At 36.6% G+C, this 18487-nt stretch overlaps 7 protein-coding genes across 7 annotated transcripts; 4 read left to right on the forward strand and 3 right to left on the reverse strand.

Annotated features, from left to right (window-relative positions):
- Positions 1-267: 267 nt before the first annotated feature.
- On the reverse strand, positions 268-1762 carry LOC126366487 (40S ribosomal protein S2). Its single transcript, XM_050009598.1, has 3 exons — positions 1615-1762; positions 779-1298; positions 268-582 (listed from the first exon to the last, which is right to left on the reverse strand). The coding sequence occupies exons 2-3, from the start codon at positions 1295-1297 to the stop codon at positions 316-318; spliced, it is 786 nt and encodes a 261-aa protein (XP_049865555.1). The 5' UTR covers position 1298; positions 1615-1762; the 3' UTR covers positions 268-315.
- A 454-nt stretch (positions 1763-2216) lies between these two features.
- LOC126366486 (N(4)-(Beta-N-acetylglucosaminyl)-L-asparaginase-like) lies at positions 2217-4274 on the reverse strand. The gene is made up of 6 exons (XM_050009597.1): positions 4120-4274; positions 3811-3964; positions 3433-3661; positions 2998-3185; positions 2601-2708; positions 2217-2486 (listed from the first exon to the last, which is right to left on the reverse strand). Exons 1-6 carry the CDS (start codon positions 4229-4231, stop codon positions 2264-2266), a joined length of 1014 nt encoding a protein of 337 aa, XP_049865554.1. The 5' UTR covers positions 4232-4274; the 3' UTR covers positions 2217-2263.
- Positions 4275-5486: 1212 nt separating this feature from the next.
- On the forward strand, positions 5487-8715 carry LOC126366125 (adenosine deaminase-like protein). The gene is made up of 7 exons (XM_050009069.1): positions 5487-5676; positions 6599-6747; positions 7399-7587; positions 7665-7884; positions 7959-8115; positions 8191-8291; positions 8369-8715. The coding sequence occupies exons 1-7, from the start codon at positions 5638-5640 to the stop codon at positions 8552-8554; spliced, it is 1041 nt and encodes a 346-aa protein (XP_049865026.1). The 5' UTR covers positions 5487-5637; the 3' UTR covers positions 8555-8715.
- Positions 8716-10373: 1658 nt separating this feature from the next.
- On the forward strand, positions 10374-11218 carry LOC126366143 (mitochondrial import inner membrane translocase subunit Tim8). The gene is made up of 2 exons (XM_050009089.1): positions 10374-10602; positions 10726-11218. Exons 1-2 carry the CDS (start codon positions 10504-10506, stop codon positions 10897-10899), a joined length of 273 nt encoding a protein of 90 aa, XP_049865046.1. The 5' UTR covers positions 10374-10503; the 3' UTR covers positions 10900-11218.
- A 28-nt stretch (positions 11219-11246) lies between these two features.
- On the reverse strand, positions 11247-12737 carry LOC126366136 (RNA transcription, translation and transport factor protein). The gene is made up of 4 exons (XM_050009080.1): positions 12587-12737; positions 12285-12509; positions 11994-12080; positions 11247-11804 (listed from the first exon to the last, which is right to left on the reverse strand). Exons 1-4 carry the CDS (start codon positions 12654-12656, stop codon positions 11503-11505), a joined length of 684 nt encoding a protein of 227 aa, XP_049865037.1. The 5' UTR covers positions 12657-12737; the 3' UTR covers positions 11247-11502.
- Positions 12738-12926: 189 nt separating this feature from the next.
- On the forward strand, positions 12927-15483 carry LOC126366132 (dehydrodolichyl diphosphate synthase complex subunit DHDDS-like). Its single transcript, XM_050009077.1, has 5 exons — positions 12927-13245; positions 13637-13770; positions 14076-14224; positions 14696-14871; positions 15169-15483. Exons 1-5 carry the CDS (start codon positions 13054-13056, stop codon positions 15376-15378), a joined length of 861 nt encoding a protein of 286 aa, XP_049865034.1. The 5' UTR covers positions 12927-13053; the 3' UTR covers positions 15379-15483.
- Positions 15484-15767: 284 nt separating this feature from the next.
- Positions 15768-18315, forward strand: LOC126366133 (dehydrodolichyl diphosphate synthase complex subunit Dhdds-like). Its single transcript, XM_050009078.1, has 5 exons — positions 15768-15947; positions 16106-16239; positions 17032-17180; positions 17580-17755; positions 18078-18315. Exons 1-5 carry the CDS (start codon positions 15768-15770, stop codon positions 18270-18272), a joined length of 834 nt encoding a protein of 277 aa, XP_049865035.1. The 3' UTR covers positions 18273-18315.
- The last annotated feature ends 172 nt before the right edge of the window (positions 18316-18487 follow it).

Genomic DNA, 18487 nt, shown 5'->3' on the forward strand with positions numbered 1-18487 from the left:
AATTAATGTTTGTGGTAATAAAGGTAAGAGTAGACAAGTGAGTAATTTTCTTCCCATTTACCATAATTATATGCTTACGAAGTAAATACTTATGCATTTCTGGGTTTGTTAGTACAAAATCTGGTGAGTAGCGAATCTGGTGAATTGAGAATCTGGTAAACTGCTCCGAAAGGATTACAGATCGGTCACATGAGTTTATATGTGTGTCATGTTTTGTTTTAACATACCAACTTTGTTTTTCTTATATGTTAAAAATGAAATCAAAAATATTTTTTTAAATATTTATTCTCCCATCACAAGATATGAGAAATGTCTTTAGACTTTGAATTCAGAGTAGGGCGACTTTGTCAGTGGGATATCCCTCCACAAGTCAGGTGTGAGGTAGGCGTAGGTCTTGGCAATGGCAGCATAAGTAGCCTTGGCGAAGTTGCCCAGGGTGCCGGTGGAGCCACGGGCTGAGGTGTAGCAGTCCTGGACTCCAGCCATCTGAAGCAGCTTCTTGGGGACTGGGGCAGACACAATGCCAGTACCACGAGGAGCAGGGATCAGCCTCACAGTAACTGAACCGCACTTTCCGGTCACCTAAAAATAATTAAAATGAGATTAGTATTTGCTCAAGTACCCAAAACAGATATAGGTGTATTATTGTTAATCAGACGCATTAAGAGCTTCACTGGATTTACCTCAAGAGGATACCACGAATGAAATGATTTCAGTTCTCATCATGGAAAACTTACAATAATAAAAAGGTAAATATGTAAGAAATATTAAAACAAACCTTGCAAGGTACTGTGTGAGGCTTGCCAATCTTGTTGCCCCAGTAGCCTCTGCGCACCGGCAGAACAGAGAGCTTAGCAAGGATGATGGCTCCACGGATAGCTGTTGCCACTTCCTTGCTGCACTTCACACCCAGGCCGATGTGACCGTTGTTGTCGCCAATGGCAACGAACGCCTTGAAGCGCGTGCGCTGACCAGCACGGGTCTGTTTCTGCACAGGCATGATCTTGAGCACCTCATCGTTGAGAGATGGCCCAAGGAAGAAATCGATGATTTCGAACTCTTTGATGGGCAGAGAGAACAGGTAGATGCTCTCGAGCTTGTCGATCTTTCCTTCGCGGACCAGACGTCCAAGCTTAGTGACCGGCACCCACTCCTTCTGGTCCTCCTTGCCGCGACCACGTCCACGGCCGCGACCGCGTCCACGGCCACGTGGGCCACCACGGCCTCTATCACCACCGCGAGAACCAAAGCCGCCGCGGAAACCGCCACGTCCACCGGCTGGAGCTGCGTCCGCCATTCTGGAAAGGTTATGTTACTAGGTTAGAACATTAGTGATTAAATAACCGATATAGATTAACTTATTTATGTAAATCAGACGCGTTTAGGCCATCACCGTGTAAACACTATGGTAGATACCACGAATGAAATGAATTTTAAGTCTCATCATATCGACACGTGGAGAAAAGAAAGCTGAAATTCTACAAAATAACAAAAACCACAACTGTTAAGAAACCTTACTATTGCGTTATTTATTAACTAAAACACTTTTCCGGTAAATAAACCTTTAAATTTAAATCAATATATTAAGCAAATATTAAATTCGAGTAAACTTACGTAGATCTGTATGCACGCTGTGACGGTCGAATACAAAATGGCCGCTGCTTGATAGAAAAGTTCGTCGAATCGATGACGCAAGATGATTTTTTGAATCGATTATAAGGAAATATCGATTTTTTCAACAAAGAAAAAATATAATGTAAATCGTGTCAAAACATTATTTTTTCATAAAAAATGTTTATTCTTCGCAAAATTGACAAGCGCCAAATTCAAAAAAACTTCTGTGCTTGCACGCCAGGTCCTTGCATGTGGTAGCCACCTCCATGTTTTGCACTAGGTACCTACATTGTTTTTGTACTGACTGTTTTTAAACAACGGTTTATAAGTTTAACTTGCAAATTACCAGTAAAGCATGCAAGTTAGTCTCTCGTTTTACTGGCATGTGTACATAAACAGCCTATATACGTCCCACTGCTGGGCACAGGCCTCCCCTCAATCAACCGCAGGGAGTATGGAGCATACTCCACCACGCTGCTCCAATGCGGGTCGGTACTGGCACGTGTATTCTCGCCTAAATAAACCTTGCACGTCAAGGGGACTGTACACCAGTGAGGTGTATTTAATTAGCAGGAGAAATATTTATTAATGTACAATGGGAGTATAATACCAAACGATATATAATAAAATAATAATATTAACAACATATTTAACATTCTACTATGACTGGTCCACTTTTTGAATGATTACGGTCCCGGACATAAAACGGGAATGCCGCTATTCCGTTGCATGCAGCTCCGTATTCTCCGTCTTTTGACAAGGCTACTACAGCCCCCATGAAGTCGGGATAGTGGGTCCGGATCCTCCCTATCGCCGCTTGCGCCGCTTGAGTAGGAGGGGTGCCGCGCCGCATTTCCTCAACTGCTACGAAACTGCGGGAAACAAGTTTTAATAAATTACGCATTTAATTTAGTAGGCATTTCAGCAAGTAGTTTTATCTAACAAATATGAATCAACAAACTCTTCGATTTTCCCTTTCCACGCACCTGGGTAGAAATCGCAGCATAAGATCCCCGTCACCCGTGGCCGCCGCGCCGCCCACTGCGTTATCTGCGTATGCGCCTGCACCAGGAATCGGGGAGTCGCCCACTCTTCTAACAACAGATATACACATCATTAGATAGATATACTTTGTATACTTAATGCCTAAACAATATTTATCCTACTCACAGGAGCACAAAGTAAGTACATACACAATTTATTCATATTTCACTGATTAGTCACTTGATAATAAATTATGTTAGGTTCATAAATATTTTTAATTGTTTATCAGTCAACATAAAATGTAGCAGCTGTAAATATTTAAGTGAAAAATATATACAAATAATGTATTTCCATTTGCATTGTTTACATTGTAAAGGCCAGAAAAAAAAATTGCCTCACCCAGGAATTTTATATTTAGCTCCATTAGTAGATGTTCCAGCTGCTACGTCACCATTCTGATCTATAGCCACCATGCCAATAGTGTCATGGTTATACTGGTCCACATGGGGTCCAGTGTATTTTCTGGGTTTTACATGTATCACTGGTTTGTATGGACCGCAGTGTTTACTTGGATCTGGGGTGACATCCTGTGATAAGATATGCAGTTAAGTGTTGATATGACTCTGTGATATTCCAAAAGATTAGATTTTAGGGCAGCACTTAAGAAACTCTGAAAAGGCAAATTGTTTGATAGTACCAGTACTAGGTTGTTTACTTCATTTTATAATCACATGGCAAAATATCATCTTATATACTATATATATTATTATACTATATTGTCCATTTATTTACGGATAAATAACACAAGTATAACAATAATTGTTATTTTCTTACCACCCAAAAGTTAGGTTGACAATGATTTTCATTGTGCCACTTCATCCAGAGTTTCTTAGATTCAGCAGTGGTGAGTGTCTCCTCATGGAAGCCCATCTGCTTGGCAAAATCTGTTGCCTGGTCCCCGACCAGGATGGAGTGCGTTGTATGCTCTAGTACATGTCTTGCTACTGATATAGCACTCTTGATCCTTCTAAGGGCTGCCACTGCACCAACATTCATTGTTTTACTGTAAAAGAAAAAACTTGTTTCACATGGTAAAAGTTTCTTTACAATAAAATAGAAAACGACATGTAAGTAGAAATTAAAAAACTAATTTTGAATGCCAGACAAACGAAAAAAACAAAATAAAAAGTTGAAAGTAAGTAAAGAACATACCCATCCATAAGAAGTGCATCTAGAGTAGTTTCCCCGTCCTCGTCTGGACTGCCGCCGAAGCCAACGGTTCTGTCGCATTGCTGCTCCTCACACACAGTAGCACCTTGCTCCACTGCATCTAATGCTGACCCGCCATTTTGCAATATATCCCATGCTAAAAATAAAATAGTTTCAAGTACCAAAAAACAGTGGAAGTGGGTGTACTATACACCTCTGCCTAACCCTTCGGAGATACAGGCGTGATGCTATGTATGAATGTTCAAGTATCAGTAAACAGTATTAAATTAAAATAAACTTTGAAGTTCATACCTCTAATAGTTGAGTTTAAAAAATTCCAAGTTGTTACTACAATTGGAATGTTTTGATCGTTATAAGCAACTTCAATTTGTAAAATAAATAATAGGAATAATATTTTTATCATTTTTTTAAACAACCGCCTTATCACAAGGTAGGTAATAAAAAAATGAAAGAAATGTCAATCGACAGTTTTTTTTTTTTTTTTTGGTTTGGTTTTCCCCGAAGGGTAAGGCAAAGGGAACTATGCCCATACAGCCATGTCTGACGTATTTTTTTTCTTGATGATTAATGAAATGATGAAACCTAAGCCCCCACCCTCGGAGTAGACTCCTACTCCGAACCCCAAACGAATTAACTCAAAAGTCCGCATAAACTTTTGAGTTATGAAGCGGCTTCCTGACACGAAGCGAAAATAGGCAGATACACTTTGTTTATTGAATACTCCAATATAATAACACTCGCGAATGTCTTCCGACTAACTTAATGCGATCATTAACCACAAAACACCACTTCGTATTAATTATTTAGATTATTCAATGAAGAAAGCAACTGTCCCGTTCCCGCCTCCCGCCAAAAAGCGTCAATCGACAGTCCGTCGACTGTTGGTCGACTGTCTTTGGTCGACTGTCAATATATTTTTTTCAGGGTTTTGGACAGGTTTCATAAATCTTTTTAGTTTAGTATGCAAATATGCTAACATGGTCTAATGAGGGATTTTACAGGCTACGTTTCTAATTACCTATTTTCTCATTACTCATGGTTAATAATTATTCAAAATATTATTTAATAGCAGGATAAGGCATCGGCCGACAAAGACCAAGTTGGTCTTTATCGGCCGATGATAGAACGATAAGTGTGGTAGCACCCTTACGCATTTTGACTTTGACAGCTTCAGTATTGTTTACGTTGGGGCTTTTCGGCGGGAAACGGGAACGGGACAGTTGCTTTCTTCATTGAGTAATCTAAATAATTAATACGAAGTGGTGTTTTGTGGTTAATGATCGCATTAAGTTAGTCGGAAGACATTCGCGAGTGTTATTATATTGGAGTATTCAATAAACAAAGTGTATCTGCCTATTTTCGCTTCGTGCCGGGAAGCCGCTTCATAACTCAAAAGTTTATGCGGACTTTTGAGTTAATTCGTTTGGGGTTCGGAGTAGGAGTCTACTCCGAGGGTGGGGGCTTAGGTTTCATCATCATCACCTTTCATCATTTCATTAATCATCAAGAAAAAAAATACGTAAGACATGGCTGTATGGGCATAGTTCCCTTTGCCTTACCCTTCGGGGAAAAACAAAACAAAAAAAAAAAATGTTTACGTTGGCAGCCTTGCAAAATTTACATTGACCATTGACTTGAGCCATTGACAAACTGTGATACTGTGATTGACATTGTTGAATTCATCAGACTATTCAGACTGTGTAACAGACAAGAAATTTGTATTTAACACTACTATTTTATTTATTATTATCGCCATAGTTTAATAATCTTAGAGTCTTGTCAAGTGTTCATTGTAAAGTCATAATTATAATGGAAATAGACAGTTTTTTAAGAAAACTTCCAAAAGTCGTGAGTACAAACAGTCGTATTTACAAATTGTTTTTTTTTATAGGAATTTTGTAGTTTGACATTTGTTTTTTTAAGTCTAAGACTGTTTTCACACTAGGTTTATCCGATCCGACCCCGAAAATGATGCATCTGAAGTGGTCGTAAAACTATTCGTACAGTAGCTTTCGCTCTACATTCGATATCTATAATCCGATAAAACATCACCATATCCGAATCCAATCCGATGGTCGAGCTAACTGTATTATCGAAAAATGCACATCATATTCAAATTTGTAAAAGTTTGAGGAAGCTGAAAGTTGCGCCGCTTAGTGAGAAATTGAGGAGCGCACGTTAGCAGCATGGTATGGGCATGTAATGAGGAGGGATGAAAGGCATACATAATAACGAGGAAAGTTATGAATATGAATGTGGATGGATATAGGGATGGAGGGGGGGGGACTCAAGGATGATAGAAGTGTGGAAGGATTATGTAAGGAAGGATATGTGTGTGAAAGGTGCGAGTACTGAGATGACGTATGACAAAAATGGTATAAGGGCAGGAGGATAGAATATAATAGAATGTTTATTTATCAAAAATAATAATAATAAAACAAAAAAACAAGGACATTAAAATTTGTAAAAGTGCGATTCGAAGTAGCCGTCATTTTTTGATTACTTGTGAATTTCAGTATGATATAAAGTACTCTGTGCTTGTGAACCTATTCGAAACTATTATTTTTTATTCGAATACAAAAAGTATGTGCGGTTGCTGTGACATACATGTGTATGTCACTTAAAATTACGAATAATTAAAACATTTCAAATTATTACACAAACACTAGTCAGTCTAAAATACCGCCCCCTCTCGTACCCGGTTCAACGGTGCCCAAGGTTTTTTAAAGGTTTTTTGTGTATGTTATTTTAAAGTAGTATTTTGTTTTAGGAGTTACATGCTCATTTAAATGGGTCATTAAGTCGTTCTACGATGCTAGAACTGCAGAGGTATTATGCTGACTCTGGAATGACTGATAACATGAATGCTTTCTTCGATGAATTTGAAATGGCCGCCGGTGACCCCAGAAGCTTTTCGGAGTAAATAATTTGTAACTTATAAACACTAAGTTTACCGTTATTATTATATAATATTGATACCTACCGACTCCAGCAGACATCTCCTAAATTTATTTTAAGTTTTACATGTTATAGGCAATAAACAATTTCTATTCTATTCTTATTTTCCGTCAAAGGAAAGGGATGGATGATTTAATAGTTGTTTAATAGGCATCACGCTGGCATTCAACCAGTTTGACGTGTACTGACAACTTAAGTTTGTCTGTCGAGTTATACGTCAACTTAAATCATAGAGTAAGGATTAATACTACATATAGAACAAAATCTTTCCGCTCCCCACCAGCGACTGAGCTAGATTCATCTCAGCCCCTCTCGACCTTACTTTAGTCTTCAATCGTATGGACGTCACACACACGGATGCGCATGTACGATAAAGTCAATGTGTAGTGTCTGTGTAAAACGAGGTGTTTTGTATGAAGTCTTCGGGGTGTACCTAAATGTAATTTAGAAAGGGTTTATCTGCTTGAAATATACGTGTGTTCCACTTTTTTTGGCTGTAGATAACCCTTTCCTTTCCGGCATAAGAAAATGACGACAGAAATTAAATTAGCAGGTGTCTACTGGAATCAGCACCACTGTCTTGTCGTTTAATTTTTTCAAAAAATATTCTAGCTGCTTCCAAGTATTCAGAATTGCACATAACCTAACAACAACTCCGTCGGCTCTGGAAATAGCCTTATTTTCAACACTCAAGGAGTTTCAAGATGATGGTTGTTGTTACATAGAACTCCGAAGTACGCCTCGTGATACCCAGTACATGAGCAAAAGACAGTATATTGATACTTTAGTGAAGTCAATTCGGTGAGAAATCTGTGTGAGTAATTGAGTATGCTTAATAAAATAATAACATTTACATTTTAAATATGTTTATATTTCAGGACGTCACCACAGCATCTAACGATTATCACGCGTCTAATAATTTCCATTTGTAGACATTCCCCGCTTGCGGATGCTGAAGAGATTGCAGATTTAGCTATTGAATTTTATAAAAGTTATCCGGATATAGTTGTGGGTATCGATTTTAGTGGCAACCCAACAGTGGGTAGTTTTAAAGATTTTGTCCCCGCGCTGTCCAGGGCGCGTGAAGCGGGATTAAAAGTAAGTTCATCAAACAAAAAAGCTTTTTTTAATATATGTTGACATTCGTAACGTCAACTACAATTATCTTACAGGTGACTCTACACTGCGGAGAGGTGTTTAACCCGTCTGAAGTACAGGAAATGCTTGAATTTAAACCTGAAAGAATTGGACATGGAACTTGTATTCATCCTAAATATAGAGGCACTGATGAGACATGGGTGAACTTATGTAAATCACGTATACCAGTTGGTGAGAACTTATTTATTTTGTAATTAATATATTTTTGTAATTACTATTTTTTAAATAAGTGGCATTTCATTTCAGAATTGTGTTTAACCAGCAATGTCAATTCAAAGTCGATTTCAGATTATGATTCCCATCACTTCAAATATTATTACACGGCTGGAATTCCTCTAGTCATCTGCGTAAGTTTACTACATAAAACATTTTTACCTGGCCTTAAACGTGTTGTTAAATTATTTATGTGATGTATTTTTTGCAGACTGACGACAAAGGAGTATTCTCAACGTCTCTATCACACGAATATAAAATATGCGCAGAAACTTTTCATCTCGAACCTTCAAAGCTTGCCGAACTGTCGTTAAAAGCCTGTGATTATATATTTGCAGAAGACATGCGAACAAAAGTTAAAGAGATAATATCTAATTTTGTACAAAAAAATTGCTAATTAGTCACTCAGTGATTATTCAAGATAACAGTGGTTAAGATTTTCATTTAGTTAATTAATTATTAAAGAACAAAAAAGTCTACTAGAATGTTATCGAACATATCATAACTAAAGTGTAATTTTCTTTTCCTTGTTTATATTATACTTATCAATTAATGAAAGTTGGTTTACTTTAACATCAAAATAGATCATAGAAGTACATGTATTAGAAAGTAAATTATTTTCTGTTCTGGGGACAGAATCTTCAATTAACGATTGTGTTGAGGAAGTGTAACGTAAAGTCTGATTTCCGTCTCGCTGATTAATTCAAACTAATATTTATGATGGAAATTAGCCTAGAAATGAAACTAGGAATGACCGATCGATAAAAATACTTGTTTTGCGTATTTCTCACAATCTTAACAATATTACTTATCCCATCCCATCTTCTAACTTAGCCTTTCACCCCATATTATGTGCTGCCTTCTCCAGACCAAACTACCTGAGTAGGGTTTGCATGGAACCGCGCGGCGCGAGTTATATCGAAGGCTTTCGACTAATATCCGATGTCTATCCACGTAGATAGCATTCGCTGTGTTTATAGGTGTAATGCAAGCCCTCGATATAATAAGCGCGGCGCGGTTACCGTGCAGACCCTGTTGATTGTATAATGAGAATACGAAATACTTATGTTCCATCTTTCAACGCGGAACACTCATTGGAACAGTCTATAAGTTTTTAGAAATTAATATTGTAACTTATCTTAAAATACAATTTAAATACGGCAAGTGAAGAGGCTCCTTAGAGGCTGAAAATCACCACAGTTCCATTCGATTAAAAACAAAAACCTGCCTGACATTGACAGTTGGTTTTGCGTGGTTGGTACGAAACAACTGAACTGTGGTAATGTGGTTGGACACACAGACTAGTAAGAGATACTACGTATCAGACGAACATCTCTAGTACTAACGTTTTGTTTGATTGGTTTTAATGATACATGACAGTTGTTTTTTTTTAATAATCGAATTTTACTTGGCAAAGGACTACGCGTCATGCGGCCTAGTGTACAGCAGTGGGACGTTCAAAAGAAAAGGTCTCGTAACTGGGATCGGTATTATTCTACCTACAGATTTTAATTCGACTTTGAAACAAGTAAGTATTTATTTCAAAGTCCCAGATAAACGTAAAATCTGTAGAAAATAATACCGAACCCAGAAACAAGACCTAATGACCTTTTTTTTAAGTTAGGGCTTGGTTCGTAGGGTTAAAAACATGTGAGAGATTATTCATTAAATTATTTATTTTTTAATTTTATACAATATTTTTTACGTGATGCAAGAAATGGTTCTTACATCGGAGGCACACACTTCTTTAGATTTAGACGGGATAAATCCATGCCCTTTAATATGCGATTTACACAAAAAGAGATTCAAAAGTTCACTTCTTGGTGTATCTTTTAAATTAATTTCGTTTTCGAGACACTTCCGCCACTTATTGAGTCTTTTCTCGGTGCATGGAAAATGATGCAATGAAAACAGCGCCTGGTCACGAATTTTTGCAAACACAGCACTCGCGATACATTTTCGAAAGAAAATACATGCGAAAAGATTCACTGGGCTTTGTATTACACGATAAAGTGGAGAAGATAAGCACAAATACACTCCACTCGATCACACAGTTTGTCATCTGTGTCGGCCATCTTTGACAGTACACCGGTAAAGATGGCCGATAAAGAAGGCTGTCACCGCTAACCAATCACAGGCCAGCACAATTGTCATACATCGTTAAAAAATATGGCGTGGCGCCTATCGACAACATTCGTTCTACGCAGATTTCACCACAGACTAGTAAGAGATACTACGTATGATTTCACGGCGTGGTTGGACATGCCTGTCGTATAATCTGTTTGTCTGCATTTGTAGTTTATAACCTTAATTTACTTGCATAAATTAAAATTTCCCTTTGAAAACATGACTGATTTATCGGACTTCTCCAGCCCAAAAGCTCCAGACTCCGAGCTGCAGGATTTTCTTATGGCCGAAAAGCAGAAGGCTCAATTCCACGCTCAGGTAATCATTGTGTAACTATTTAATGTTTCTAAATTAATTAGCTATTTATTACACAAGAAATCCTTTGCTGTGTTATTTTTTGCTGAGATCAAATATTTATTTATAGTGTGATCTTTTTTGTAGATCCATGAATTCAATGATTTCTGCTGGGATAAGTGTGTGGACAAGCCGGGCGCGAAACTGGACTCGCGGACGGAGACCTGCATCACCAATTGCGTGGAGAGGTTCATCGACGTATCCCTGCTCATCACCAACAGATTCGCTCAAATGCTTGAGAAGGGAGGTGGAATGCATTGAACAATATTGTAGTGTCCTATAAATAAGTTGTGATATGTGCTGCTGTATTGTTGAACAACCAAAAAATATTTGTGTATTATGTTGGCACACTGTGAACTTATATAAAAATGTTAGGTACATCTTGTGTATCAAACATATCTTATATTTCATTGCTAGTTTTTTTGTCTAAAGAATGTCATGTTAATGTAATTGAACATCCAGATTGCATTAAGTAGTTAATACATCTATTGTCTTATTCTTTGGAACAACACAGGGCAATACATGTGTTAACTTGTCAAATGTAGACTAGTTCTCTAAATAAAACCTTTGTTATTGTAAATAGTTTTATTAATTACTTATCAAATTATGTTTATAAATATCGGCAAATCAGTTCATTAGGATCTTAAATTAAAATGATGTCTGCTGCTGAGACCACATCAAATGTATAGTGTAATTAACTTTTACAAGAACTTAGATGTTGAGGTTATGAACTTCATCATGTACTGTTGACGCACTGTAGGTTGACCTAATAACAAAGTTATTACAGCTGGAAGTAAAGTGATATCATTAAAAACACTACAAATTAGAGGTAGTCACTTCTTATACACAAATAATACAGATCAATTATCTTCCGACACGGCCCAGCTTTGTGTCAGTTCGTGGATCTGCTGTGACCGTTTGGACCGTGACTAGTGCCTCATTGATCTTTGTCTGCAAGGCACGCAGGTCTTGCACAAAGAGTAACTTGAGAACGTCACTAGGCTGTCTGACTATGAATCCCTGCTCTCTAGATTGCACTTCAGGATGTGGAGATGTCTTCAAGACCTTGGCTAATGCAGCCAGCCGGAATTTTGGGTCTTGATGGGGTCCAATACCAGCAATAGTGGACACTCTTTCAACTCCTGCCTTGAAAGCCGGACTTGAAACTGAAAATACACAAACAATAAAGCTACCTCAGTGGACAATGATAAAAACATAAAGATTATCTAAAGAACATAGTTCCAATAACAAGTTCTTAGCTTGTTTTGTTACACTGTTGGGTAAAAACCAGTTTCAGTTTTAATTTCTCTTACATGCACTCATTAATTTGTAAAATAACAATTTAATTTACTCACAGTCCAAGTTATCCAGTGGGTTTGTAGACACAACGTTGGGGGCAGCTTGTTTCGGCTGGTCAACTTTTGCATTCTTGTACTTAGCAGCTGAAATCAGACAGCATAGATTGGGATTATACACAAATTGTTTTATTTTTTACTCTATTATCTGGAGAATGGTTTTAAAAAGTGGGGTGAAATTGTAATATCATCCTCCTCCCTTTTTCCACCACCACCCACAGATGGGTTTAGGCATCTTATATTTCGCAATATTTTGAAAATTGTATTTTATTTTTTTCTTATAAATCTTACCATTATCGGCGTACTCTAGTCTCACCGCATAGGACAGCAGCCAATTGAGTTGTTCGGCGGGGGTACCTTCGGAAGCCGGGCTCACTAGATCTTTCTGGTACGCGTCGTATGCTTCTTTCCAACTATCAGACTCTATATTCCTCAGGCCCTCTCGATCTTCTATCTTAGAGTGCCGAATCTTCTGGTCTTCCAGCCAAAGTATTACACTTCTATACTCTTTTTCATCTGCAAAAATACGTAAAATATGGTTTAACAACAGTGTCCAATAAGGTAACAAAAAGTAACTAAAACTTTCAATTTACCATCACAATTGAAGCTATCCGGGTTAGGGTGTCCTAAAGCTGTTAATTTTAGTTTAAACATATTACTCATTTTCTATTTATTGATTTATTTTCACCGGAAAATGAATAAATAACCCTAGCTATTTTTTTGACATTAAGTTTGCCATAGGCAAGATAGCTAACTTTTTTATACTTTATTCAATCATAGTGATGCTATTTGTTGATTTGATGGAGAATGAATGAAGCTATTGATTGAGTAACTTAGTACACCTCCACTGTTACGTGAAAGAACTGTGGGATTAAATTACTAGTATTCAAAACCGATTAATTGATAAGTGATAACGCTTATTGACATTTGTTTGATATGGTTGATTGATTGATAAGATATCATAATTATGTTCTCGTAACAACATTTTCAATTTTTTGTTGATTTTCTTATAAATATAAAGTTATTTGTTTCTTATAGCATTTCTAAGAAAGTAATCACTATGTCTACCTGGGTGAAAGAGAATTGCGTATCTTTTTTTCAACTGTTTTGCATAAAAGTGGTGAAAACTGGACGGGTACCACAGCACATAGCCTTTATAATGGACGGAAATCGACGATTTGCTAAGAAGCATAACGTTCAGAGGAATACTGGTCATTCCAAAGGGTTTGATAAACTTTCGGAAACTTTAAAGGTTAGAAACTGGTCAATTTCATAAATTTGTTACCTAGTTAAGTCGACACGTCAGTATACAGTTTTAGAAATAATTTAATGTTTTGTATAATTTTTATGATTGATATTAAGACGGCATAGTTGATAACGCCCCAATTTTTATGTAAACATTTTTTATGTTTAGGAGAGAGGAGATTTCTGTCTTTTATTGTAAAAAGTTACTTTCAAGATGATATTATTCTATGAATAATGATTATGTAAATTTAAGCTGTTTGCACATATGTTACTACACACCAGAAATGATTATGATTAAGGTAACAGCCACTTAACATCACAGATAATAACAAAATTAAAAGACTTATTTTATATTTCTGGGAACTGAATATTTAATGACATATTGTTATTTTTTCCAGTGGTGTTTAGACCTTGGCATTCCAGAAGTAACAGTATACGCATTCAGTATAGAGAACTTCAAGAGGAGTGAAGACGAGGTCAATGGCCTCATGGATTTAGCCCGTGACAAATTCCAGCGTCTTTTGGATGAAATGTAATAATTCTCAAAACCTAAACTTCCTAATACTTTTATTATTTGTATATCTTATGAATTGTAATGATTACTACATAATTAATTGTAATCATGATTACTTACAATATGATTATTCATAATCATCCCTGGTTATCTTGCTATTCCCAACATTTTTGTTTATAATCTGATTTCTTTTACGCATACAACTTTGCTATTCTCATTTCTATTTGCACAATTAATCTCAGCATACTCATGTACTTTAACTCATTTGCAATAAAGAATCTTTTTATATTTCATCAAATCATTAAAAATAATGCATGTTCCAGGGACCAGATCAACGAGTGGGGAGTGAGGATACACGTCGCGGGCCGACTCGCGTTGCTGCCTGAAGATTTGCAAGCTTTAGTTGCCAAAGCTATGTTGCTCACCAAGAACAACAACAAACTACGATTGAATATTGCATATTCTTATACAGGTAAACAACCTCTTTCTGAAAAGGATGTTTACCTATAAGTAGTCTATTTATTTAGTGATTAATGTTGGTAGTATACTACCAATTTAAATATTAATAAAAATATAGCAACAATGTATGGCAATGACATTCACACTTTATTTTTATTGCACACACATCCACAAGACATGTACAGAAAAAACTTAGGGTATATGCATGCATGGTGTTAGTGACATTGTAACAAAAACTTTGAGGGATTCCAAGTTAGACCATGATTCTGAGTTGATAATAAATTGAATTTTCCATCGCAAAAGTATGGAACTGAAAATAATTACACACATTTCATGAATTTTCCGACAGGAAATTCCACTTGTTATGTTTATATAGCATGTTTTTATTAACATTACTTGATTTGATTGCTGATATTCCTGCAGATTGTTATGCGAGTCTTGTCCAAACTCCAAACAAAACTTATTTTGATTTATTGCATTTCAGCTCGGGACGAAATAAGCCGCGCGGCATCCCATCTGGTGGATGGAGTGAATAACCAGGAACTATTACCCGAAGATATTGACGAGGACCTCGTGTCTCAGACATTGGAATTAGGGGAGCCAGAGCTGCTAGTGCGGACCTCTGGGGAAGTTCGCCTGTCCGACTTCATGTTATGGCAGGTTAGTAATAGCTGTTGAAATAAATATTATTTTGTATTTGTATTGGGTATCCATGTATTTTATATCATACCATGATCATACTAATTTTCTCTGTAGATTTATGAATAAAAATTGCCTTTATAAATGTAATTTGTGGGTAAACCTTCAACAGTCTCTGTTATTTTGTGAACACGATAGTCTCCTGGTTACTTATGGTTGTGCCTCAATGGAAAAATTAGGTAATAAAGAAGAATGTTGTGTAGTGTGATCTTAGGAAGCTGTTGTAGATTTATGAAATATGTTGTTGGTTTTTTACAGATTTCAAACACAGTGCTATACTTTACGGATGTGTTGTGGCCAGAATTTTCAATCTGGGATATTTTAGCTGCGATCATCTACTTCCAAAGGCACGCTCCGCCAGCCAGACTTGAAGACAGTATCAGTGAAGAGAAGCTTAACTTTCTCGAACGATTGGAGAAGTCAAGATGGCAGCAGTTGGAAAATATGGCGGCAATCGTTGCCTCGTGATGAAAATGTATCTTATGTAATTTATTAGTAAGCAATAAGTTGTTGTCCATGCCAATATGGATAGTTTGTGATGGTAATAAATATTTATTTTATTTAGTAATTTTACGCCATTGTTTTATTTTTTACTTTGTCGACGTCACCACGACTTCAGCGTGTTTTTTGCAAAACAATAGTTATTAAAATATTCCCACATTTAATTAGTTATTCAAGTCTCTTTTTTTTAATCCGGTTTAGACATTTTACATTTGTATTTTTTATTTTTCTTAAAACCTAGGTCATTTTTTACGTGTGAAAAATAACAGTACATTCTTAAGTTATATAAATAACCACTCGCCAGAATACATGAAAGTAGTATCAGTATTATGTTGCATAAGAGACATCGATTCGTCATGTTAATTTGGTTAAAAGAGCGTTTTATATTGTTTTGTATAAAAGTGATAAACATTGGTCGAGTACCAGCGCACATAGGATTTATTATGGATGGTAATCGTCGGTTTGCCAAGAAATATAATCTTGGGCTAAACGTTAGTCATTATAAAGGCTTTGATATATTTTGGGAAACGGTCCAGGTTAGTGGTGGCTAATCTTGTCCACGCGAATTAACTTTTTTACGATCTCGTGAATTGATTTTCTTTTTATCCAATGTTTCATGACCGTAGTGTTACGTTATTTACAAAAAAAAAACTAAATACACGATATTGTCATTATACCTACTTTTTATTTCCAGTGGTGTCGTCGCCTTGAGATTCCAGAAGTGACAGTATACGCATTTAGTATAGAGAACTTCAATAGAACCAAAGATGAGGTCGAAAACCTCATAGATTTAGCCCGAGTTAAATTCCAAGGGTTTTTAGATAATATGTAGGTAATCTATTAAAATTATAATAAGTAGGTACCTACAAACAAAGATAACGTAGCAACACGCCCTGTATCCTCGACGGGGTGGGGAGATGTCTCTAGTATACATACTGAGTTTACAAATAAACCTTTTTATGAAAACATCCTATTATGTTTATTAATCTATTATACATAATAATAATATTGTTAGTGTTTAAATAAACATAATTGGATTTTTTCATAAAAAGTTTTATACATATAATTAATTGTATAAAACTTTAATTAATTATATAAAGTGTTTATGTATGTAGATAAACTCACCCTGGTCACTTCCATTTCCCACCGTGGCCAGACTATGGAATTCCATTAGTTGTAATTATTACTAATTATGGTTACTTAAACACAACAAGAGCGCAGCTCTTAAATAAAGAGGGAGATGGTTACGTAAAATCCAATTATTCAAATAAGCAATAAGATCTAGGTGAAATTATTTATAGTCATTATGCGAATAGTTTTTAATGTAAGTAAGTAGTTAGTCATATCCTGTTTAATTAATTGTTGCGGTCTATATTTTCATAATTACACATTATTATGTCTAACTATTGTCATTCTCTTATTGTAAGTTGTGCAATAAAGATTTATTTATTTATATTGCTATTTAGAGAAATTGAGATTAACCCTGCATATGTATAATCTCGCCTGTATCTCCAAGGGCATAGGGAGAACCACAAGTTATTACAGCTACCATCTAAATGAGCAGGTACCTATTGAAACTATGTATTCGTAACCTGTTAGAGAAGACTTTTTAACTTCCAGAGACCGAATTAATCAGTTGGGAATAAGGATATTCGTCGCCGGTCGACTCTCGCTGCTGCCTGAAGACCTGCGAGCTAAAATGGCCGAAGTTATGTTGCTAACACAGAACAACAATAAAGTGCGGTTGAATATTGCATGTTCTTACACAGGTAATTTGAGATACTTCACAGCAACGGTCTCGGAACATCTGGGGCCTGTTCTTATGTCACCTCCTGTGTACGGCACCTGTGCTTTTCTGAGTACCTAATTCATTTTCTAATTGTTACCTTTTAGTTTTTATAGTTGTGTAAATTAGGTAGCTTTTTCTGGCATAGATCACTGATAAGCGGTTATTACATTTGCCAATCGATACGGTCCCATGCGTCAAGGTCGCAGGCTCGGGTAACGGGATTGTGCAGTGTAATAGCTCATTGGTGAGCAGGGGCAGGATTTAGCAGATTTTCATAATATTTTATACCTACACCCGATGCTCGAGCCCGTGACCTTGAGGCATCGGGTCGGATGCATTGGCAAGTGAAATAAGCGCCTATAGCATTGACCTACTTCAGCTCGGGATGAAATTAGCCGCGCGGCATCTCACTTGGTGGATGGAGTGAAGAATGAAGAGTTATTACCGGAAGATATTGATGAGGAGCTGATTTCTAGGACATTAGAACTAGGAGAACCAGAACTGTTGGTGCGGACCTCGGGGGAAGTTCGTCTGTCAGACTTCATGCTATGGCAGGTTGGTTAAAATCTGTGTCCGTGAATAGGTAGTCTTGTTTCAACGACCCACTACTATTTAAATATATATACATAAAATATATTTGTATTAAGTAGTTTTAATTTTTTAAGTAAGATGATCCGTGCTTCGGAAGGCACGTTAAGCCGTTGGTCCCGGTTACTACTTACTGATGTAAGTAGTCGTTACATGAGTCATGTCAGCTCAATAGTAACCCTGACACCAGGGTTGATGAGGTTGGTACGTCACCTCACAACCCACACGATAAGAAGAAGAATTTTTTATAGGTGCTTTTGTTACATAGATTAAATAATGATTGTTACAGGTATCAAACACAGTGTTATATTTTACGGATGTGTTGTGGCCAGAATTTTCAATTTGGAATATTCTGGCTGCGATCATCCACTTCCAAAGGCACGCTCCGCCAGCCCGACTGGAAAAACGCATGAGCAAAAAGAACCAGAACTTTCTCGATCGATTGGCGAAACTAAAACGTCAAAAGTTGGATTCTTTTTTATAAAACCCTAAGAAAAGGGATTTGCGATGATAATTAATTACCTACTTAATTTAGCAGCCGCGTTTACTGACTTTCTTGCATTCGATAATGGTATTATAATAATTTTAAGTGTGAAATTTCAGTCAAATTAAGTAATTTTATTATTAATTATGGACCTGTCAACAAGTGATTGACTTACCACAGAATAAGGTTGATTATGGTACTTACTTACCGATATT

The sequence above is a fragment of the Pectinophora gossypiella genome, chromosome 4 (assembly GCF_024362695.1).
Source record: "Pectinophora gossypiella chromosome 4, ilPecGoss1.1, whole genome shotgun sequence".
Lineage (NCBI taxonomy): Eukaryota > Metazoa > Arthropoda > Insecta > Lepidoptera > Gelechiidae > Pectinophora > Pectinophora gossypiella.